At 57.2% G+C, this 17607-nt stretch overlaps 3 protein-coding genes and 5 non-coding genes across 8 annotated transcripts in view; 5 read left to right on the top strand and 3 right to left on the bottom strand.

Annotated features, from left to right (window-relative positions):
* Nucleotides 1-17607, top strand: part of LOC104342229 (uncharacterized) — a gene marked incomplete at its 3' end in the record, with an annotated part of 145339 nt that overhangs the window by 50012 nt on the left and 77720 nt on the right. The window lies entirely within an intron of this gene.
* On the bottom strand, nucleotides 74-146 carry TRNAV-CAC (transfer RNA valine (anticodon CAC)). Its single transcript has one exon. It is a non-coding gene; the product is annotated as a tRNA-Val (tRNA).
* On the top strand, nucleotides 509-581 carry TRNAK-CUU (transfer RNA lysine (anticodon CUU)). Its single transcript has one exon. It is a non-coding gene; the product is annotated as a tRNA-Lys (tRNA).
* Nucleotides 1024-1131, top strand: TRNAL-CAA (transfer RNA leucine (anticodon CAA)). The gene is made up of 2 exons: nucleotides 1024-1061; nucleotides 1086-1131. It is a non-coding gene; the product is annotated as a tRNA-Leu (tRNA).
* Nucleotides 1526-1598, top strand: TRNAV-CAC (transfer RNA valine (anticodon CAC)). The gene has a single exon. It is a non-coding gene; the product is annotated as a tRNA-Val (tRNA).
* TRNAE-CUC (transfer RNA glutamic acid (anticodon CUC)) lies at nucleotides 2276-2347 on the bottom strand. The gene has a single exon. It is a non-coding gene; the product is annotated as a tRNA-Glu (tRNA).
* LOC104342548 (E3 ubiquitin-protein ligase TRIM39) lies at nucleotides 4210-9144 on the bottom strand. Its single transcript, XM_009946173.2, has 6 exons — nucleotides 8725-9144; nucleotides 7942-8037; nucleotides 7005-7235; nucleotides 6275-6297; nucleotides 5397-5512; nucleotides 4210-4746 (listed from the first exon to the last, which is right to left on the bottom strand). Exons 1-6 carry the CDS (start codon nucleotides 9142-9144, stop codon nucleotides 4232-4234), a joined length of 1401 nt encoding a protein of 466 aa, XP_009944475.2. The 3' UTR covers nucleotides 4210-4231.
* Nucleotides 13325-17125, top strand: LOC104347431 (E3 ubiquitin-protein ligase TRIM7). The gene is made up of 7 exons (XM_086481362.1): nucleotides 13325-13744; nucleotides 14412-14507; nucleotides 14863-15093; nucleotides 15291-15313; nucleotides 15603-15718; nucleotides 15902-15931; nucleotides 16448-17125. The coding sequence occupies exons 1-7, from the start codon at nucleotides 13325-13327 to the stop codon at nucleotides 16960-16962; spliced, it is 1431 nt and encodes a 476-aa protein (XP_086337488.1). The 3' UTR covers nucleotides 16963-17125.

The following is a 17607-nucleotide window of genomic DNA, read 5'->3' as shown; positions in this document are numbered from 1 at the left end:
GTTTAGGAAAAGGAGTGAAAATAGTAATTTTTAAAATTTTAGGAAAATGAGCGAAAACAGTGAGTTTGGGGGCTGTTTCTGCCCGGTTTCGAACCGGGGACCTTTCGCGTGTGAGGCGAACGTGATAACCACTACACTACAGAAACCCGCCGCGTGTATTTTTGGGGCTCCATTGCTACTTTTGACCCCACTTTTTACCAGAATACGAGTGTTGGAAAGTTTTTCTAGGGAATTCATCCAGAATTTCGCCCTCTTGCTCCTGTCGCTGTTGTCTATCCAATGCGTTTCATAGCGCTTTTAATTACAGGACCAAAAATCGCATGATTTTGCATAAATTGCACGGCGGGACATGGGCGGGGAGGGTTTTTTCAGCTTTTCCAAAAAAAAACCCCTAAACTCTGCTGCGAGGGGGGGTCGCCTCCCTCGCGGTCCGAGCACGGGTAGGAAAGAGGGGCTGAAAGCACCAGAATGCGGCAGCAAAATGAGGGTAGAAAGGTGTTTTCCCGGAGCCCGGCTAGCTCAGTCGGTAGAGCATGAGACTCTTAATCTCAGGGTCGTGGGTTCGAGCCCCACGTTGGGCGCGTTACCTTTTTCCCGCGCTGCCAAATTCCCGATTTTTCAGTCTTCCCTCGCTGCTAATCACCGTGAAACCCCAAGGAAGAAAAAGTAAAAAAACGTAAGCACCATGCGGAAAAAAAAAAAAAAAAAAGAGAAAGTTGTCATCACCGTGGAAAAAAAGAAAAAGCCATAATCACCGTGGAAAAAAAAGAAAAAGTCGTAATCACCATAAAAACAAAAGAAAAAAAAAGAAAAAACCCACAATCATCATTAAACCGAAAGAAAAAAGAAGGAAAAAAACCTGATCGCCATAAAACCAGAAGAAAAAATAAAAGAAAAAAACCGTAATCACTAGAAAATCAAAAGGAGAAAAAGCATGATTACGGTAAAACAAACCAAAAATCAACCCCAAACCTTCACTTTCTGGCACCGCTAAATTCCGGGTTTTGAGGCCTTTCCGTCACTGTCAGGATGGCCGAGTGGTCTAAGGCGCCAGACTCAAGGCGGTGCCTTCCCGCAGCTGGGGGTTCTGGTCTCCGCGTGGAGGCGTGGGTTCAAATCCCACTCCTGACAGGTTCCCCTTTTGCTTTTGGGGCTCATTCCTACCAAAAAAGTTCATTTTACCCCTTTGCGCCGCTCCCTCCGGCCGACCCCCCCCCCCCCCCCCCCCCCCCCGGCGCTGTGTGACTGCAGGGCAGAAATAAATCAAATCGGCGTTTTCCCCCCACCGCGGAGCGGGGAAGGGCGGGTTTCGCTTTACATTTTCATCGAATTCAGGCGCTTTTTTTTCCTTTTTCTTTTTTTTTTTTTTTCTTTCTTTCCCGAAACCAGCTTGTTTCCTTGAAATCAGCAGAACGGCCCCCAAAACTGCGGTTTGGCAGGGAGGTTTGGAGGCTCTGGAGCCCGATTTGGGCAGCGCAGAGGGCGCGGGCAGGGCGCGGGCAGGCAGGGGCTCGCGCACGGCGGCGTTTCTGTAGTGTAGTGGTTATCACGTTCGCCTCACACGCGAAAGGTCCCCGGTTCGAAACCGGGCAGAAACACGCGGGCTTTTTTTTTTTTTTTCTTTTTCTTTGATTGTCCCCCTTTGGGGGGGAGTGCTCTCTTTTTCCTAATTCCTCTTTTTTGTTTTTTTTCTTATTCTTTGCGAAAATGCTGCCTTTCCAATTTCTCCCAGGTTTTTGCAGGGTTTGGATAAATAATTCTCGCTGCTACCCATATTCAATAAAAGTTCTAAATAGAAAAGGGGAGAAGGGGAAGGGGAAGGGGGAGGGGAAGGGGAAGGGGAAGGGGGAGGGGAAGGGGAAGGGGAAGGGGAAGGGGAAGGGGAAGGGGAAGGGGAAGGGGAAGGGGAAGGGGGAGGGGGAGGGGAAGGGGAAGGGGAAGGGGAAGGGGAAGGGGAAGGGGAAGGGGAAGGGGAAGGGGAAGGGGAAGGGGAAGGGGAAGGGGGAGGGGGAGGGGGAGGGGAAGGGGGAGGGGGAGGGACAGAAAGGAAAATAATACCCATTGCTAAATAAAAGAGGGGCTGCAGCAAGCCCCCAAGCGGCTTTGGGGCTGCCGGGCTGGCTGTGTCAGGCGGGAGGGGACATCCTGCCGGGGGCGGTACAGGAACAAAAAGAGGCGGTAAGGAATGGCGGGGAGGGGGCGTCTTTTTATAATGTGGAAGGCTTTTTTACCCCAGACACACCAAAAAAATCTCTGCTAGGGAGAAAATAGACTCTTCCCTGACCGGGAATCGAACCCGGGCCGCGGCGGTGAGAGCGCCGAATCCTAACCACTAGACCACCAGGGAGCCCGCTTATAAGGCTCTCCGCGCTGCTGGATTGCAGGCAGCATCAAGTACCGTGATTTTTTGGATCTATTTCCCGTTTATTGCCACTTTTTCACCCTGCCCTCACCGCCCCCTCCACCTCGCCCCCTCCTCGCTGCAGCTCAGGCAGAAGGGTTGCCCCAGCACCCAGCCCACGGCCGTCCCCCGCCACACGGCGGCATTTCCCACCCGGCCGGCGATCAGATTCACCCACACCCAAGCGTTTCTTGGGGGCAAAGGAAGCAAGAACCACCCCTCGCTCCCCTCGCACGCAGCTTGTTACTGGGAACCAGTTTGGAGAGGCTCGTGCCGGCCGTGCTCTCCCTGGGGCGCACCGCTTCGCCGTCGCGTGACGAGAAGCGCTGGCTGTGCCGCTCCCGCTGCGGATTCTCCCGCAGAGGCAAAGCGAGCGAGCGGGGCCGTTCTCGGCGTGCGAAAAATCATTAATTCCGGGGCGCGCGGCAGCTCCCAGAAGGGTTTTGCGTACCCCCGGGTGCGTGGAGGCCTGCGAGAACGTCTGCAATCACCTGGGGCCAAGCTCCTGAAATGCATTTTGGCTCCTAACTAGGACTTCAAGGCTGAAACTCTTGGGATTTTGAGCAGAAGTGGTGATCGCTAGCAGAAGACCTTGCTCTGCCCAGCTGGGGGTTTCGCGGAGGTTCCCATTCGCTTCCCTTGAAGCGCCAGGACAAAACAACCGCAAAACAACAAAACCACCACAAAACGACAAAAACAACCACGACCCCAGGCTGCGAAGGAGGCAGTTTCTTACTATTTCTGTATTTTGCATTTGGCAGCTGAGGCAGAAGAAGCTTTTCAAGCGATTGAAGGCACAACCCGTTTGGATCTCTGAAAACACTGCCTCCACCCACTGGGAAACGCTCCCGTGAGCACCCTTCGTCCCTCCTGGGTTCCTCCTTACGCCCCCAGATATTCATTAGCCAACAGCTCAGCCCGAGGCTTTTGCTCAGTAAGAGGTTAAAGCCAGCCCTGCCTTGGGAAGGATTTATTTCTCCCGGTTTTAGGCATCTACAGGAGACGTGTCTCCGCGCCGTCTCGTCGATCTGGGCTCCCTCTGTAGTCAGAGTAGAGAAGTAAACACTCTCACTTTTCGAGCTGTTTCTAGATGAAATTAATTACAATTTGCCACCTTCCCCGCTGACCCTGGAGGGATCGTAGCCTTGACGGTTGCGCATGAAGAAGGTGAGTCCTTACAACGTCCAAAGGTGTGGACATCACGCAGCATCAAGCACCGATCTGACGCGAGTTCCCTCCCAGGGATGCAGGTACTTTTGGCGATTCAAAGTACACCACCCCCACCCCCCACCAGATCAGGTCTTGGCTGTCTCACCCTTGGATTAGATTATTACCACCTTGTCAGAGACCACGTCAAACTCGACGCCGTCACGAAGTCCTCCGGGCTTCTGCATCGTCGTCCGCAGCATCCACGCTCAGTCGCAGAGCGGAAAAGCTCAGTGGGCCCCAAAAAATAAAGGGTCCAGCAAGCAGCAGGGATGCAGGGTCAGTCGGAGAGGGTGGAGGGGGGGCTCAGCGTTTGTTCGGCTCAGCTCTGTCCCTGTCCTGCGACAGAGGGGTTTTTGGAAAGGGTTTATGGGCGTGGATGCGCCAGGGCAGCGTCTCCAAACGGCAGGGGTTTTTGGAGGAGCAGGGCAGCTCCTCTCCCATACAAGCTCTGAGCGAACCGATGCTCCGTGTTGACGTGAACGATGGAAAAAGGAGTATTTTCCATCCCAGACAGCGCATTCTTCATGGTCCCAAAAGCCATCTCTGGGGTGATGAGCCCCCGCGGTCTCCCAAGACCCCGTCAAGGGAGACTCGAGCGGATGCTTGTCCCATGGGGGGGCGTCAGGGGGAGAGCGTGAACTGGCACCCCCTCCCCAGGCAGAGCAGGGGGAGGATTTGCTCCCCCGCAAAGGATGTCGGGGGGTAGGTGAAGATCGGCGCCTCGTTTTTCGAGTCAAAAAATGCCACTCGCCCCGCCTCGTAGTCCAGGTAAATCCCGATGACCTTGGGGGCAGCGAGCAGGGAGATGGGGATGGTAGGAGAGGTGAGAGCCTGGTACTGGCTCCCACACTGCCCCACCGCCCAGATCCCCACCTTGGGGTTGACGCTGATCCGTCCCTTCCTCCTCACCGACTCCTTGGCCACCCCAACAGCCCAGGCTTCCCCATCGCCCACCTCCACCTCCCAGTAATGCCTCCCCGCGCTGAAACCCTCGCAGCCCAAGACGCAGCGAGACGAGTCGAAGCGCTTGGGGTTGTCGGGTACGGGCTGGCGGGTGTCTTCCCACCGCACGCGCTTGCGGTCCTCGGACAGGACGAGCCGGGGATGCGCCGTCTCTGGGTCCAGCGTCAGACTCACTGGGGACAGAGAGAAGACGAGCATCACAGGTACAGCTCGCTCCTCGAGGGCTTTAGGGGCACGTTTTTCCCCATCCAAGCTCGACCTTGGGATGCTTCAGCTCGACCTTGGGATGCTCCAGCTCCCAGTTCGCTGGAGCAGAGCAGGAACGGTTTTGTGCCCACAAGCAGCATCAGAAGAGCAGAAAAGACGGCTGCATGAAGGGAACTTGATTTAGAGTAAAAATAAGGCCTTGAAGCGTGGCTGTTGCTGCTGGGAGTCTCCAGGCCATTGAAAAGAGGGAAGGTGTCCCACGACTCTCCTTTTGAATTCCCCACGTGGAAATATTTGCAATTTTCACCTTTGGTTTCATTCAGAGAGGTGATTTCCAAAGGTGACGCCGACCCTCCGTGAGGTCCCGCAGCACCCCGACTCGTACCGTGCTCCCCGAGCTCTGCTGGGAGGCAAACTCGCCCGCTCTCACGTAATCAACCGGAGGAATTGCTTCTTGCTACGCTAATACGGCTACAGCTCTGCAGGGCGTGTCGGAAATATCTCTCCACAGCATTTCACCAGGACCCTTCCTACCTAGCCGAGACCTCCTTCCTTACACCTGCGGCAGAGAGACCCAGCGCACCCTCAAACCCTCTCCTCCCCGGTTTCCCTGTACCTTGAAATTTCATCAGCATCTCTTTGAGGGCAATACTTTTCTGAGGAACACCGGTGGGTTCCTCTCCCAGCCCGGGCGACGTCTCCGCTGGCTTCTGGGCACCGTCCTTCTCAAGCCTGGAAAGAAGGAAGACCTTTCTAATAGCACTTCCTTCACTCGTAATTGCCATTATGCACTGACCGACTTTCAGCCGGGATTTCTTCTAAAGAAACGAGTCACAGCAGGACTAGAGCGAAGGCTCGGTCCTGGGGCGCTCGGTAACGAGGTCCTGGAGAGGGGTTTGCTGGCCCAGGGTACGCCCCTGGTTTGTTCCCACACACCGGTGAAGAGTCCCTGGATATTCAAGGCTTTCTGCCGTGACCAGTAGCGCCCCGCACCAAGGGAAATGCAGGCAACAAAAAATGCCTTTCCTCGCCCGCTTTTGTCCTTCCAATAACCCACCTTCTCGATCCACGTCCAAAGAGGACACGAAGAGGTCGGTTATAGGGGTGGTGGACGTTCATACTGGATTCCCTTCCACCCGGCTGCCCTCCTTAGCGTTTAAACTTCCGCGTGTTTTTAGCGGCTGGCTTGTTATTTTTGGTGGGCTCACGAGGGCCGGGAGCGAAGCTCGGCCCTCCAGGAATAGGCAGGTTTGGGCGGACTATAGAGAAGAAGCTGCAGCAGAGCTGGAGGTACCATTGTCCCATCTGATACCTTTCCCTGCTCTTCAGCATCCTACTTGGACCTTTTGCAGCAGCCTAGTTGTCTCCTGTACAACTCCACAGTCCCTAGCACCCTGGGACCATGAGTGGCTGGGGTTTCGGAGCCCATCAGTGTCACCACGGTAGAGACAGACAACGTTAACGCCACAAGAACACGTGAAAGGAGCCGCAAACCTGCTCAGGATGTTTCTGCTGTCCTACAAGGGAAAGATGAGAGAAGGAGCATTAGGTGAGGCCAAGGTCAGGCTGAGAATAAACCACAAGCAGCTACCGCAGGGCTGTGGGGTGGCCTCGGGCAGCTCAAGGCACTGCTCTGCCTAAGTGGCGGGTCTAAAACGAGTCCCCAAGCAGCGATCTGCCTGCACAGTGTTTGCAGATCCGCTGGGGAGTTCGGCGAGGTCACGGCAACGCCGCTTAACGAGCCGCTTGTTGTCGTTCCCCGCCTCCCGCGTCCCTGCTCTCCCAGGACGGGCGTTACTGCTGCTGGTGCACGCCGCTGCTGCCGCGCATTTGAACGTTTTAGGTCTGGAGTCAACCAGAGCTTGGAGGTGGGCCCGGGCGATGGGTTTGGGTGACTGCCTAAGGACGAGGCGGGGGCCTGCCGTTCCTCCGCCGCGCATGAAGGAACCGGGACGATGGGTTTGGGTGTGGGCGTGTACAACCAGGCGGGTGAATCCCACAGCCGTGTAAACACACCGTGACTGAAGCAGACTGTGGTTGGTTTAAGATGTTCAAGTGGACGGTTGGGCCATGCTTGTGGTCATTGAAGAAAATAATTGAATTTTTTTAAAAAAGCTTTGAAAGATACATTTTGAAAGGAGCGTTTAGAATGGATTAGACTCCTGGACTGGCGACACCGGTGGTGTTCAGGGCCAACGGGCTTCGGAGGGGCCCGAGGTCTCACCTGCAGGAATTCACACGCTGGCTGCTGACACTTCTCCTCCAGCTCACGGATCTGCTCGCTGACGGAGGAGATCTCCTCCAAGAGCCTGTTGATGCTCTCCTCCTCTCTCCTCATGATCTCCTGGTCCAGCTTTGCCAGCCGGTCCAAGAGGAGACGTTCCTGTCCCTCCACGAACTGGTGGAGCTCCTTGACTTCAGACACAACCTTCTGCCTCTCCTTTTCCACTTGTTCCTGCAACGAGAACCGACGCAGGCGAGGGAGAGGCAGGGCTGGAGACAGAAATGGTCAAGAAAAATCGCAGCGGAGCTGATTTAATGCGGTGACTTATCAAGCAGCCATAAATTCCAGCGCCTGTGGCAGAGCAGAGGAATAATTAAGACGTCATTTTTGCCACTTCTGGGCTGAACTTGCTGGCAAAGGACGTTTCCCACAGACTGTAATCTTTGTACCTGAAACGTTCCAGACCTTTAAACAAGAAGGGAAGATATGAAATAAAACCATAAACGGATTAGTCGGCGAAAGAGGTCGGGGAAAGGGAAAACAAGGCAAGAAAGAAGCAATTGGGCAATTCCCATTTTCTGTACGTATTAACAGGGAGAATCTGGGAGCGCGCCCCACTTGTGAGCAAACCGAGGAAGAAAAAGATCAACAACAACCCGGCAAAATCCAACGCATGCTCCTGGCCTGCGAAGACGAACAAGGAGCAGGAGACTTGGGGGGAAAAGGGGATGTTCTTTAATCTGCGCTGGGGACAGGCTGTCAGCACTGCCCAGGACTTACCCCAGCAGAGAGTACCTTCCCGTGCACGTGCAAGGGCCCGTGGAGACGCGATCCGTGGCCATGGCACGTCTCGTGCCTCCACATCCCATCGCCATGGCCAGAGGGACAACCGAAAGGGAAGGGAGAAACCCATCACCACCCAGGGACAGGCACTTACGAGGAAGTCCCGGCTTTTCCCTTCCTCGGCCGTTTTCAGCCCCTGCAGCTTTTCTCTCCTCTCCTTCAGGATCTGCACGTGAGCCTGGAATTTCTCCTGAGCGGACAAGAAACACCTTGTTGGCGCATTTTCTTCCTCTAGCTGGTCCATCCCTCTACCCTCATCCCGCCTATCCAGGTTTATCTCCTACAAACTCAGATTCTTCCCTGCTTAATAACATGATAATCTGTCTCTGGGAAATCATAAACCCTGATTTCTGGAAGGGCAGGGCGGCCAGAACGAGTTGCTTTCTCCAACAACCAGGGTGAAATTCACAGCACGGATTGGAAAAGGCTCAGGCAAAGGACCAAATCAGCAGAAAAGGGGCTTGAATCGATCGGGGAGACCCTGCTGGCCCCTGCTCAGGTTCAGCCTGCGCTCAGCGCTGACCAGATTCTGTCCCCTACATCGGCGTGCAGCATCTCCTGCACCCCAAACGTCCGAGACAGCGTAGCTGACCCCGCTTCGGGCAGGAGGCGGGGTTAGACGATCTCCTGGGCTCCTTTCCAGCATCGTTCCTACGAGGACACCGCGGTGGTATGGAAATGCCAGCCGGGGTGACCAGCAATGCAAGCAAGGGGGAGCACAGAGCAGGCAGGGTGGGGGTGGCTGTAAAGCCACGACGCAGAAAGCAGACCCAAAAGGGTTCAAATCCAGACGTCTGCAAGCAGAGGGCAGCTCCCCGACGCGGACCCCTCCTTCCTCCCTCGTCCCCACACCCGCCACTGCACGGAGATCTCCCACCTTGTGCTCCTCCGCAGCCTCCTCGACGGGGACCACGGCGTGGACCCGGTGAGCCTGGGACTCCCTGCACACCAGGCAGATGGGGGTCTGGTCCTCCTCGCAGAAGAGTTTCAGAGCCTCCTGGTGCTTCTCGCACAGCCTCTGCCCCCCTGCCCCTCCTCTGGCTGCCCGCAGGCTCAGCCGCTTGGCGATCTCGATGATTTTTGCCAGCTCCCGGTTGGGCCTCAGGTTTCTCTGCGGCGCCGTCTCTTTGCACCGCGGGCAGGCGAAATTCTCCTCGGTTTCCTCCCAGCAGCGGGTGATGCACGCCCGGCAGAAGTTGTGCCCGCAGTGGATGGAGACGGGGTCTCGGAAGAAGCCCGTGCAGATGGAGCAGGAGGCTTCGTCGCGGAAACTTTGGGCAGGGCTGTCCGCAGCCATGGTCTCGGCGGCGAGGGTGGCGGGGCGGCTTTCGTTTTCCGCTCCGGCTGCTCTTGCCCGTTGGCTGTTCCCCTTCCTGCAGGTGTCTCGGGCCCTGAGGGAGGTGAAAGCGAGCGGCGGCGGCGGCTTTTCGCCGCTGAGACGCCACCAGTTTTTCTCCGGGTCGCGGCCGCTGCCGGGCGAAACGCTGCGCTGAGCAGCCGCGGAGGGGAAGGGAGAATCCCCCTTTCCCCAGGGACCCCGCCGGGTTGAAAAGAGATCAAATGGAAAACAAACATCCCTCGTCGCTTCCCGGCTTGTTAGAGATCCACCCGCAGCGCGGGGATCACCCTCCCTCACCCCCCGAAAAAACCACCCAGGCAAACTGAGAAGTAGCCCCTGCCCCGAGCCTCCCCGTGGGGTCCGGCACCCAGAAACCACCCTGCTTTCATCGCTCGTTAACGAACACGCTTTTAATTTGTTAATTGAAGGGCACGGCCGCGGCAATAGAGCTTGAGCAAGCCCTCTGGCCCTGAAAAAGTCTCCCTTCTTCAAGTCGAGCCGCCGACACGCATCCTTCGCTGCTCATTTCAGCTCTTTGTTATTTAGCATATCTAACCGCCGCCTTCCCCGCCGTCCTGCCAGCGTCCTCCTTTCTGCGTGTGTACGTGCAGCTATAAATACTTTTACTGTTGCTTTCGATTCTCCTTTTAACCGGGGTGGCATTTCCTTCGTGGTTCAGGGCTGAGTCAAGCAGCAGCCGATCACCACGCACCCTCCTGCCTTTAATTTTTCCTTTTCTTCCCAGCTCGCCCGCAATTAAGGAGGGGGCTTTCTCCCATTTTTCATCTACAGAGGCGAAATAACTTCACGACCAGCCGTACCCCTCCCTCAACCTGCTCCGAAGCGGCTTCTCCCTCACCCAAGATGCCACCGCACTGCAGGAGACCTTCCTTCAGCCGCTGCGTTTTAGGGGAGGGGGGGCGTGGGGAAAGGTGACATTGCAGGAATGTCCTTCCAGCAATGGAAATCCACCCTCCCACGGCTGCGTTTCGATTTTCAGTGTCACCCTACTCCAGCTGCGCTGACCTTGCACGGTCGGTTGGGTCTCCGCCTGCACAGCGGTGCTCCCCCCCCCCCCCCGCCCCCGCTGCCTCCCATGAGCTTGCCCTCGCTTGTCGTGCGACGGTTTTCCTGCAAAGCCTCGGCGCCCCCGGTTTTCCTGCAAAGCCCCGCGCCTCAGGCTGTAGCCACGGGCCCCCAAACCCACCAAGACCTCGTGCCAAACCGGGGCTCGTAACACCAAAGCGGTAGAACGCCCTCCTCCCCTCCGCCGCTCTCCTGGAGCGACAGCGACAGCATTATTCTTCCTTTTAGGGAAGAAACCCCTAAATCCCTCAATCCCGTGGGCCGTGTGGCCCACGGGAGAGCTGCTCCCGGTCCGAAGCCCTTTACGTGCCGAAGCGAGCGGGACTGCGTGGGGCTGAGGCTGGGTAACGAAGGGACGCATTTTCTGAGAACATCAGTAGATAACGCATCCGATGTTATTTGTTTGCGAGCGGGGTGGGGTTTTTTTTGGCGGGGGGGTGGGGGGGGGGGGGTGGGGATGTGTCACGATTTTCCGGTGCGGAGCTCGGTGCACACGAACGCTCAGACCGAAACCCGCGGCGCGGCTTCACACTCGAGGCGCCTTTTGTGGTTGGGGTTGGGTCGTTTTTTGTTGTTCCTCTGGAGTTAAGGGTTGGTTTAGTGGGGAACGAGACGTGCAGCGTTGTGATGGACACCCCCGGGGGTACCCGTCCAAATGGACTTTGACTTTTGCCTTTAGGACGTTGCTTCCTCGCCTGCTCTTCCCCCTCCTCTGCCCCAGCGCCAAAAACCCCACCGTTTCCTCCCCGAGTCACTTCATCAGCGTAACCTCCCAGCCTGCAGCAGCTTTTGCTCTTCGCTGTGCCTCCGTGGGGCTTGAAGCAGAGCTTGACCCGCACGGAAAAGCATCTCCAAACCCAGCCCCGCACGGAGAAGCATCTCCAAACCCAGCCCCGCACGGAAAAGCATCTCCAAACCCAGCCAGTTGGTGTTGCCACCCCCTGGGGACACGGATGAGCATTAACGGCCCTAAGCAGCCCCACCTGGGCCCCCCCCCACCCCTGCCCATGGCCCCGGGCTCTATTTAAGCTCAGTCTTGGGGTACAAGCTGCTTTGGAGGAGCATCCAGGCCTGGCTGTGGGCTCTGCTGATCCAGCCCCTCACCGTTAACTGCTCCCGTGCCCTCAGTGAGGAAGTTTCATCCCCGGTGAAACTTCAGCAGAGGTTTGGTGGTGTCTCTCCCAGGATGGAGAAGACGTAGGGGTGTGTGTGGTGGGAGGGTGCTTGACCCCATCATCGGTGTGGGGGAGATCGGGGTGAGGGATGTGTATGCCGCGGGAGAGACTGAGAAGCGGGCGAAGCCTCGCTTGCCGCGTCTGGGTGACGCTGGACTTGACCTTGAGTGGCAACAAGCCGTAGAGAAGGGAACCGCGGGGTGCTTGGGTGCGTCCACCTCCCTCAATACCAAACCTAAACCTTAAGGCAAAACTCACCGAAGGCTTGGTTTGACTGTGGACAACCTGGCTCGGCTCCTCAGGGTGGGTTTGGTGCGGGGTTGGGTTTTATTTTACGGCTAAAGCCTTGCGTTACAGCCGCCCACGCAGTAACCGGGGTTGGGCATGAGACGGGCTAAAAGTAATGACACCCCTCTCCCAACCAGCCCTTAATTGGCTGCGTGTAATCAACAGGGACTATTAGTGAGTGTGCTCTCGAGGGGGAGCTGGAGGCTCTGTTTTGAAGGGGAGGAAGACATTCGCTCAATGCCTCCCAGTAAGAGGAGAAAGAAAAGTGGTGATCAAAGGTTGGTTGGGTTGGGTTTTTTTTTCCTGTGGGGTTCTGCTTAATTGCTCCAAGGTATAGATAGGGGGCTGGGGGCAATGAGCCGTCGGGCACGCCCCACCCTGCCTCAGTTTTCTCCTTTCTTTGCACCGCCTGGTTTTGCCTCTGCCCCCTTTCCCCAGAGTTTCAGGGTCATAAAATAAACACAGACCTGGGAAAGAGGTGGGGATTTTTCCCCCCCGCAGGTCTTGTTTTCAGGGCACCGGCCAGCTGAGGAAACTGTTTGGACTGAAAAATAGGTTTATTGGGAAAGGAACGATTTGCTTTCGGCGTGGTTGATACCTGACTGTGCCGAAGGGGTGACAGCCAAAGCTGCAAAAGGGTCCCTTCAAAAGGGTGGCTCAAATGCTAAAGAGGTTCAACCCCCCCCCCGGTGCAGACAAGGTTTTCCCAGAGGGTTGTAAGGGCTGAGTGCGACTCTTCCCAGCAGGGAGCAAGTGGATGAGGTTGCTCCCGGCTGGGGCATCCAGCCCCTTTTGTGCTGGGAATGGGATCCCTGGGGTGCCGGCGTCTGTCAGTGCCTGGAGAAATCCAGGACTTGGGGATTGATCCTGATTTGCAAGGCAAAAGGTGGGAGCAGTCGAATGCCTGAAGCTGGAGGGGGGGGGGGGGCAGGATTTGAGATGGGTGGTGGTGGGGTGGCCGCAAACTTCCCAGGATGAGGAGGAGCTGGATGGGGACCCAGTTCTTACCTCCCTTTTCGGCTCTTCCCTCGCCTTGGGGACCGTTTGCTGCAAAGGCAGGACTGATCCTGGCCCCACGCCCGGGACCAGCCCCTCTCCCCATCCTGGGACCCTTCTCCCGCTCCACGCGGGTGCCCCTCAGCCCCCCCCCCCCCCCCCCTTCTGGCTTCATTCCTCCTCCTCTACCCTCCATGCTGATCTGCACCCTCCTTCCCGAGCCTCACCTTTTCCATGGACGTTCATCCCCACCTTTTCCATGCCAAGCCCCCTCCCCAAATCCTCTTTGCTCCTGTGCCCAGCCCCTTCCCAGGATGCGGCGCTCAGACTTGTCGGGGCTCCCTCTCCCCATCCTTCCTCCCCGCCAGGCTGCGGGTGCCAGGAAACCCGTAGGGACCGTGGGGACCAACGATTTTGGGAACGGGGGCCACCCTGGGGGATGCAACGAGGAGGACTTTGGCCATCACCCGCTCTCTCCCTTCCCACCCAGGCTCAGCTCTGGCTCTGCCCACCCTGGGGGTGGCAGGAAGGGGAACGCCTTTCCCTCGCTCAGAGGAAAATGAAAGCGGCCGCCGTCCCGCGCCGGGGGCCCCATGGCTGCGCCGAGCCCCACCGCGGAGCTTCCCAGCGAAGCCTCCTGCCCCGTCTGCCTCGAGTATTTCCGAGACCCCGTCTCCATCCACTGCGGCCATAACTTCTGCCGGGCGTGCATCACCCGCTGCTGGGAGTGGCCCACGACGAGTTTCTCCTGCCCGCAGTGCCGGGAGACGGCAGCGGAGAGAAACCTCCGGCCCAGCCGAGAGCTGGCGCGGGTGTTGGAAATAGCCAAGCGGTTGAGTTTGCGGGCGGCCAGAGGGGAGACGGTGGAGGAGGAAGGATGCGAGAAGCACCGGGAGCCCCTGAAGGTCTTCTGCAAAGACGACGAAGCTTTCATCTGCGTGGTCTGTCGGGAGTCCCGAGCGCACCGGGCCCACGCGATGCTTCCCGTGCAGGATGCTGTCCAGGAATACAAGGTAAAGGGGATTATTTTATTTTTTTTTCCGTCTGAATGTGCGCTGGGAGCCCAGACCAGCACCATCGGGGTGCGACGTTCCCCCCGCACGCGGCCGTGACGCATCTCGCCCCCAGCCAGGGCAGGAGGCTGGGGGCAGAAGCGCTGTCCCCCGCTGGGTCTTTGCCTCCACTCTTTCCCCCGCCCGTTTCAAAGCGAGAGCATCGGCCACGCACCGGCGGTTCTGCTGTCTCGGCTCTCATCTGAGAACCGGGCGCTCCGTGGCCGGAGGGGTGAGGTCTTAATCCCCTCTGCCCCGCTGCAGAAGCCGAGCTTTTGCCCAGCTCCGGTGCTTACCGGGTGCCTGCTGATCCCGAGATGCTCTCTAAACCAGCAGGAACACAGGCCAACAAAACCAGGGGATATTTTCCTGCTGCGTCAGCCAGTTAAACCGGCTCAGAGAAAAGATCCAACACAGGCAAGGGCCGGTGCAGAAAGCTTTTCCCACCATGTGGCACTTATTTCCACTTAAAGCTCTCCCAGGTCTTAAGCCCAGCATCCTTCTGGACCAAGAGGGACACAAGGAGCAGCTCTGGAGCTGACCGCAGTGCAATCCCTTCCCTGGAGTGTTTGGTTTTGGCTGCCTGAATCTCCAGAGACGTGGGGTCTTTTTTTTTTTTCCCCCTTAGGGACACATCCAGGCTCATCTGCAAGCCCTGAAGGAAGACAGAGACAAACTCCTGGGGTTCCGAGAGGCTGAAATGAGGAGAAGCTGGGAATATCTGGTAAATGTTGGGGGTTTTTTTATGAGGAGGGGTGGGGGTCTGGATGTCTCTCTTTGGGTTTAGACGAGATGCTGTGTGGGAGATGGTCCTGCTCTGCCTTGGGGCTGGGGTCCCTTTCCAGGCGGCGAACCAAACGCTGCCCAACGTTGCTGCATCGTAGGAAAAAAATAACGGGCAGAGCCTGGAGCACCACGGGGGCTCAACCGCTGAATGCAAAGCGAAACATTTATATAGAAAAAGGGTATTGGATGCTCGAGACGCCGACTCTTTGGAAGCGTGCGGTCGCTGGCACGTGTGGGACTTCGTTGCCTCCTTCTCCACCCTCCTCTTCCCTTCTTGCGTCCCCTCCTCGCAGGAGAAGACCGAAGCCGAGCGGCAGAGGGTTTTCTCCAAGTTCGAAGGGTTGCGGCTCTTCCTGGAGGACCATGCCCGTCATCTGCTGGCTCAGCTGGGGGACCTGGAGAGGGACATAGAGAAAATGCAGGAAGAAAACATCACTAGCCTGACAAAGGAGATCTCCCGTCTGGATACCTTGATCCAGGAGATGGAGGAGAAGTGTCAGCAACCAGCAAGAACATTCCTGCAGGTGAGGGAGAAGGGAATGGAGCCAGGTCGTCCCCACCTGAGTCCAGGCTATCTTCTGGCTCTGGGGGCTGCCCCATGACGGAGCCAAACCCGGGCTGTGCTCTGCTCCAAAGCCACGGCCGTGCTGTTGAGGTTTCAGTAGATGTTCTGCTGCCAAGACCCGTTCGCTGAGTCTCCTCTTCCCTCTCTTTCTTCCAGGACATCAGAGGCACCTTGAGCAGGTATGGGGCTTCTGGAGCTTCTCCTTCCATCCCGGGCTGGGGAGGGAGTTGGACCTTGTGTTAGGACAGGTACAGGAAAGCCTTTATAAAACCTCGCCCCGCAGCCACGTATTTGGCTCTGGGGACTCCGAGGCTCTGAGCAAAGGCGTCTCTGCCCGTTGTCGAACGCGCAGCAGGCTTGTTGAAGCCTCCACCAGCTCCCCTGCGCTGTGGATGTGCCCAAAAGATTTCCTAGCCTCTCTCTGAGAAGATGTATCCTCACCTCTTCTTTCCGTCCTTCTTTTTCGAGGTTTGAAAAGGAAAACTTCCAGCAGCCCCCGGTGCTTCTTCCAGAGCTGGAGAAGAAAATCGGTCACTTCAGGGAGAAAAATGTTGCTCTAGAGGAGACTCTGAGGAGCTTCCAAGGTATTGAGCTGGGGTGGGGAGGTGGAGCAATACCTGTGTGAGCATAAACTACATTTAGTCGGAGCACAAATTATGGTTTTTTGGTGATTATATAGGTGACTTCAGTGTGGCAGAGCCACCGCGCTGTTTCCATGCCCACGCTGATACCTGCATCAACTAACGTCTCTCTTCTCCCCTCTTTAGACGTCCTGATGTTTGAGCTGCCTGAGAAAAGTAAGTCCACATCTCCTGGAGGTGAGGGAGGGGGACTGGCTAAAGGGAGGCTGAGCCAGTCATGGACATCGTCTGGGGAAGACGCCGTCATGTCTGAACAAAACGGGGGAGGGGAGGGGGGCCAAAAGCACCACAAGGAGTCGGGGAACCCTCACCGTAATGGGGCTGATGGATTCATTTCTTCCGGCTGGCCCAGCCCCTCACATCGCTGTCTTCAGGCAACAAATGCCTCGTTTGGCTTTTTTGGCACCAAAAATAAATAAGGGGGGGGGGGGGGGTGTCTCCTGCTCGTCTGCCTCAGGACTTGCCCTCCTGCTCCCTTGGGATGCTGCTTCTGGTGCTCACCTTGGCCCCGTGAGATGGGGAAGCAGCCGAGGTCTGCCCCTGAAGCAAGGGTAGATCGTTCCAAGGGGTGGAGGATTCTGCAGGACCCCCCTGCTCAGCCCCAGCAGCGGCGCCTGGAGCCGCGGGAAACGGTTGGGCTCCCTGTGACGCTCCGCTCTCCACCCCTCGCAGTGAAGGTGACCCTGGATCCGTCCACAGCTCACCCCCAGCTCGTCGTGTCGGCGGACAGGAGGAGCGTGAGGTGGGAAGAAGCCCAGCGGGACCCACCGGCGGAGGGGTTTGGCACCGACCCCTGCGTGCTGGGCTGCGAGGGCGTCACCTCGGGGAGGTGCTGCTGGGAGGTGGAGGTGACACCCCAAGGCTCCTGGGCTGTGGGGGTGGCCAGGGAGTCCCTGAAGAGGAGGGAAGAGACCGCCGTGGGGCCTGAGATGGAGCTCTGGTCTATGGGTCTCTGTGAGGGTCAGTTTTGGGCTCTCACCTCCCTCGAGCGTATCCCACTATACCAGATCCAGGTCCCCAGAAGGGTCCAGGTCTCCCTGGACTATGAGAAGGGTCAGGTGGCATTTTTTGATGCTGATAAGAGAGCCCTGATCTTCACTTTCCCAGCAGCTTCATTTAAAGGGGAGAGTATTCATCCCTGGTTCCTGGTGTGGAGCGAGGGGTCCCAGATCACACTCTGCCCCTGAAGCTCTCATTTTGGTGTTGTTTTGTGTTTTTTTTACCCAAACACAGGTTTTATGTCCCCAACACCCCTATTTCCAGCACTTTTGAAGGACTTCTGCCTACTAAATTCCTCGTTAGCCTTTCCGACCCCTCTTCCCATCCTCAGTGACCCCAAAGGGTTGAGCATCTCTGTGGGTCAGTGTCCCAAATGGTCACCCCCAAACTGGGGGGCGGGGGGGGGGGGGAGCATGAGTGGCTGACAAATGGAGCCATGTCTACCCCACAGCGTCTTGCACCAGCCTGGCTGCTTCTCCGGTCGGAGGGTTTTAGATGAAGTAAAAAGCTTTACCCGCTGCAAAGTTCTTCTCCGTCTAATTATTTGCTGCTTCTGGATGTTGGGTTCAAGGGGGGGGGGGGGGGGGGGCAGGGGGTGTTGCAGGGGCTGGAGTTCTGGTTCACTAAATCCTATTCCTGGCGTTTGAACACGAAAGGTTGACTGTGCCTGTACCCAGGAAGGACCACAACCCCCACCGAGGTGACCTGGGGACACCCCTGGAAGCCGTGGGCCGTGCTGCCCTCCTGTCTGCTGGCGGTTGCAACCGCAGGGAAAGAACAGAGAGGAGAGAAATCGTGTAAATTTTTTATTATTAATGATATACGTCGTCGTG

Source organism: Leptosomus discolor, unplaced genomic scaffold (assembly GCF_034619465.1).
Source record: "Leptosomus discolor isolate bLepDis1 unplaced genomic scaffold, bLepDis1.hap2 HAP2_SCAFFOLD_117, whole genome shotgun sequence".
In the NCBI taxonomy this organism is placed as follows: Eukaryota; Metazoa; Chordata; class Aves; order Leptosomiformes; family Leptosomidae; genus Leptosomus; species Leptosomus discolor.
Note: the sequence above shows the minus strand (reverse complement) of the source record. Positions and strands in the feature narration are given on the sequence as shown.